The 4,702-nt window shown below is 52.7% G+C and overlaps 1 protein-coding gene across 1 annotated transcript; it reads left to right on the top strand.

The window, feature by feature from the left end:
• Positions 1-600: 600 nt before the first annotated feature.
• Positions 601-4,358, top strand: NFKBIA (NFKB inhibitor alpha). Its single transcript, XM_074824629.1, has 6 exons — positions 601-938; positions 1,349-1,457; positions 1,958-2,168; positions 2,655-2,743; positions 2,861-3,121; positions 3,617-4,358. Exons 1-6 carry the CDS (start codon positions 715-717, stop codon positions 3,662-3,664), a joined length of 942 nt encoding a protein of 313 aa, XP_074680730.1. The 5' UTR covers positions 601-714; the 3' UTR covers positions 3,665-4,358.
• The last annotated feature ends 344 nt before the right edge of the window (positions 4,359-4,702 follow it).

The following is a 4,702-nucleotide window of genomic DNA, read 5'->3' as shown; positions in this document are numbered from 1 at the left end:
TCTTGCCACACTGCACCTCGTGGGTGATGGAGCTTCTCTGTGTATGATCGCCACCGCTTCGTACACCTACAGACTGGCCTTCCGGCCCAGACATCCCACAGCCCCTCTTACCAAACAGCGAGCTGGTGAAAAGTCGGGCGGGGGGGGGGCTGCAGGGTGCCACCAAGACCAGCAGCGCCCTTTAGGTGCGGGTGGTCCCCACCACGCAAGGGAAGCCCAGCACAAAGAACCCCGTGGTGTGTAAGGGGACGCCGCAGCCTGCAAGGGGACCCCCACGGCTGTGGGCACACCCGCTGCCCCGTCGGGGAAGGGGCACCGGGAGCCCCACGACCGTGCAGAGCAGGGAAAGCCCCCCGGGAAAGTCGGCAAGGGGCAGCCGTCCGGGGCGCAGCAGGGAAGTACCGACGGGGACGCCGGGGAGGCGAGTACTTCCCCCCCTCGACGTGGAAAAACGCCAAGTCCCCTCCTGGGCCGGCCCCTTCCCTCCCCTCCAACGCCCCTCCGGGGGGTGGGAAGGGGCCGGCCCGAGCCGATCCGCCCTCCCTGCCAGCGCCGCCGGCGCCGAGCAGGACCAGACCCGTCGGTCGGGCTTTGAGTGGCTGGAAATTCCCGTCCTCGGCGGCTCCTCCCCCGCAGAAATCCCCTCGCCGGGGTGTATATGCGAAGCGCCGCCGCCGCCGCCGCTCACTCGCAGCGAGCCGAAGCTCCGCCGCCATGATCAGCGCCCGCTGCCCCGTCGAGCCGCCGGTAATGGAGGGCTACGAGCAACCGAAGAAAGAGCGTCAAGGCGGGTTCCCGCTCGACGATCGGCACGACAGCGGCCTGGACTCCATGAAGGAGGAGGAGTACCGGCAGCTGGTGAAGGAGCTGGAGGACATACGCCTGCAGCCCCGCGAACCGCCCGCCTGGGCGCAGCAGCTGACGGAGGACGGGGACACGTAAGTGGGGGTCGAAAAAGGGGGCGTTGGGGGGGAGGACGGGACGGACAGACGGACACGGCGGGACCGTGGCGCGGTGAGGACGGGACAGGATGTGCTGCCGGCGGGGAGGCGCCGGGCTGGGCCGCGCCGCGGCGGGGAGGGAGGGCGGGAAGCGGGGGGGGGGAGGACGGAAAGTCCCTGGAGGGGCGCCAGGGAGAGGCGGCTCCGCGGCCGGCGGAAAGCCCCGGCCGCCGAAAGCCCCGGCTTGCGACACCGCCCGTGACCCTGCCCCGAGCCCGCCTGGCCCCGCTGCCCCGCGGGGTCGGGGGTGGGGTGGCTGACGTGGGATTTGGGGGTTTGAACGCGGGTCGGTTAAAAGATTTATTTGTCTTGAGTCTTTATGTAATTATTTATTCGTTTTCCTGCAGTTTTCTCCACTTGGCGATTATTCACGAGGAAAAAGCCCTGAGCCTGGAGGTGATCCGGCAGGCGGCCGGGGACCGCGCTTTCCTGAACTTCCAGAACAACCTCAGCCAGGTACTTTCACCTCTGCAGCCCCCAATCCGGATCAGCCTTTGCCACCCCCACAAAAGCCCTCAGGGGAATTCCTCCCCCAAAAGTCCTTTTTTAATCTTTTTTCCTTTTTAATTGATGGAATTAACTAAATCAAAGCCTACATTCAGGAAAGTCCCCAGCTGGCTCCAGCCAGTGTTAGTACGCTTCCTCTCCCCGGAGAGTGACATTTAATGCCTGCATTTTTCAAATATGATGCAATGGGTTGCATCCCTCTTTATTGGGATGTTAATGATACCCTTCATATGGATTGACTGTTTGGTATCCAGAGAGCCCTAAGTTCATCACTTCCAGACGAAAGGGCAACTATACAATATGTTGGGAAGCATAAAGAACTGAGTTAATGGGGTGTGTTTTTAATTGGGGTCACAAATCACCGAGCAGTCAAGGGGTCTGTTTGTCCAGATGTTGCTGCCAAGTTTGCGGTGTAGCTTACAGGTCTGCATTTTCTGTTTTGCCTGCAGACTCCTCTTCACTTGGCAGCGATCACTGATCAGCCTGAAATTGCCGAGCATCTTCTGAAGGCTGGATGCGACCTGGAAATCAGGGACTTCCGAGGAAACACCCCCCTGCACATTGCCTGCCATCAGGGCTCGCTCAGGACCGTCAGCGTCCTTACGCAGTACTGCCAGCAGCACCACCTCCTCGCTGTCCTGCAAGCCACCAACTACAATGGTACGAGCATGCTACTGTACATCGATGTCTGTGTGATGTACAGAGAGTAGGGTTAATGTCCTTTAGAGCTCAGAGATCTCTGGAGAGGTGGAGAAGGAGCGTTATACCCATTTGAGAGTTGAGCCCAAAGCACACAGCAGTGTCTGACTTCTTTAAAATGTCACTGTCTTGTAGGCCTCCTCACTGTTGATTATTGGCTCTCGTGGCTTTGAATTTTGCATTTTTAATAAGTAATTTTGTAGTGCTCCTTTTTTTTTTTTTTGTTACAATAAGTTGCACTGGAGTAAAGCCTCCAAGAAATCTTTCCAAAATCCAACCCTGTTATTTGTACTTACTGGAAGCTGGAAAGCTCTTCTGGAAAACACTCTTTTGCTGTGGATGAATTGCAAACTTAGACATCATCCTGTCCTATCATCTTGACTTTAACTGAATGATAGGGCATTAGGTTAGACTTACTCAAATTTTGCCTTAATTTGTGTTTTGCAGGACATACATGTCTCCATTTGGCATCTATTCAAGGATACCTGGCTATTGTCGAATACTTGCTGTCCTTGGGAGCAGATGTAAATGCTCAGGTATGTAGTGTATACCATGAATTTAACTGATCAGGGCTGTGTAGTCGTAAGAATCAACAGGTCTGGCACCAGCTCTGGCTCTCCTAACATGCCAAACATTGTGTTACTTTCACACAGGAGCCGTGCAACGGCAGAACGGCACTACATTTGGCTGTTGACCTGCAGAATTCAGACCTGGTGTCGCTTCTGGTGAAACATGGGGCGGATGTGAACAAAGTGACCTACCAGGGCTATTCCCCTTATCAGCTCACGTGGGGAAGAGACAACTCCAGCATACAGGAACAGCTGAAGCTGCTGACCACAGCCGACCTGCAGATGTTGCCAGAAAGTGAGGACGAGGAGAGCAGTGAATCGGAGGCTGAATTCACGGAGGATGAAGTAAGTAGCTATTTTCACCTTTTCAGGAGAAGGGGAAAGTTCCGCCCTTCGTAGGGGTTTTTTTGTTGGTGCTGCTCTGATGACATATTCCAGTGACCTCTCACCTATATAACTGACAGGTATACATAGCCCATAAAGTAAGGTTATGCGATCAACCATCAGCAAGACGGCAGTTGGGGCAAGCATATCTATAGAATAAGAATAAAATGTAAGAAATAACATGAGGGAACAGAGGTTAACTTCATGCAACGTGGTTGTTCCTGACATGTACAGAACCTCCTGAGATAAATTTCAAGTTAATGGGTGGTTTTCTCCTCCCCAGCATTTGTTTTTGTAACATTCTCAGTGCTTTTAAATGGCAAACGTAACCATTTTAGTGTAGAAATTTTATACGCTACCAAAGTCAGGGCATGCAGAATTTGGCAGTTATCCCAGAGTGGATATGATACTCTCAGTAAGAGTTTTGTATTAACAGCCTTTTGTTTTTTCTTGCAGCTTATGTATGATGACTGCCTTATTGGAGGACGACAGCTGGCATTTTAAAGCAGAGCTTTCTGTGAAAAGTGACTGTGTACATATGTTTAAAAAAAGGACTGACTTTCTTCATTTAAAAAGAAAGTCGCAATTTGGAGGGAAAAAAACAGGAGGGAAATACTACACTGCCCAGCAAGGAGCATGTAACTGTAACAGGACAGTTCCAGGTTCTGGCCTGTTTAAATGCAGGAGAGGGATGTGTAACACCAGTAGAGATCTGTGATCATGCACATTACCTGATAAAGAGCCACATAGCCACTCTTCTCAACTCTACAGAGGTAACAGACTGCACATCCAACCTGCTGGTTACAGAGAGCTATCTTGTGGCATTAAGTACCATGAGGAACACGTGTCCTTTCGTGGCAAGCCAGGCTCATATCAACACCCCATCTTCTCGGAGACTGTGTGTTAATTTGTGTTGCGCTGGTGGTGTTCCCTGGCCTTACTGACCAACCTCAGCTGCTCTCGGTGCGGCATCCCAGGCAGAGGAGTCAAACCAAGGGACTGGTGACCTCCTGGCTGCCAGGAGAAAGTAGCAATAATGTTGACTGTGGGCATTGGAAACAGTGTGTTTCACACCGTGTGTGTCATAATTGCTACACTTTTTAGCAATTGTATATTGTGTAAATACTGTACATTTTTTGTTTATAATTATTTTGGTACATGTGAGATATGTATTTATTAAAAAAGTCAGATTACTGTACCTGGTCTGTGAAATGGTTCATTGCCCACCTCGTCGTCTGGAGATAAGTGGGAATCCACCTGGTTTGCTTTTTAAGAAACATTTAACACCTACTAGACGAATGGGGTCACAGGCTCGGGGGTTTTAGGTGGTTCACCTCGGCAGCAGTAGGACATCTAAGCAGCTCACAGCTCTCAGCCCTTCTGCTGCAGCTAATTTTGGAAGCAGACGTAGGTGTAATTTCCTGCGCCCGTTGCGGCAGGCAGGCCAGGGGGGCTGGGATTCCCCCCCTGTCACCCAAGCACCAGGCTGCCCGGCTGCTAGAGAGGGGGTTTTGAGATCGTCTGGCAGCACCCACCCATCCG

The sequence above is a fragment of the Strix aluco genome, chromosome 4 (assembly GCF_031877795.1).
Source record: "Strix aluco isolate bStrAlu1 chromosome 4, bStrAlu1.hap1, whole genome shotgun sequence".
NCBI classification, from domain to species: Eukaryota; Metazoa; Chordata; class Aves; order Strigiformes; family Strigidae; genus Strix; species Strix aluco.
The sequence above is the reverse complement of the archived record's forward strand: the minus strand, read 5'-3'. Positions and strand labels throughout refer to the sequence as shown.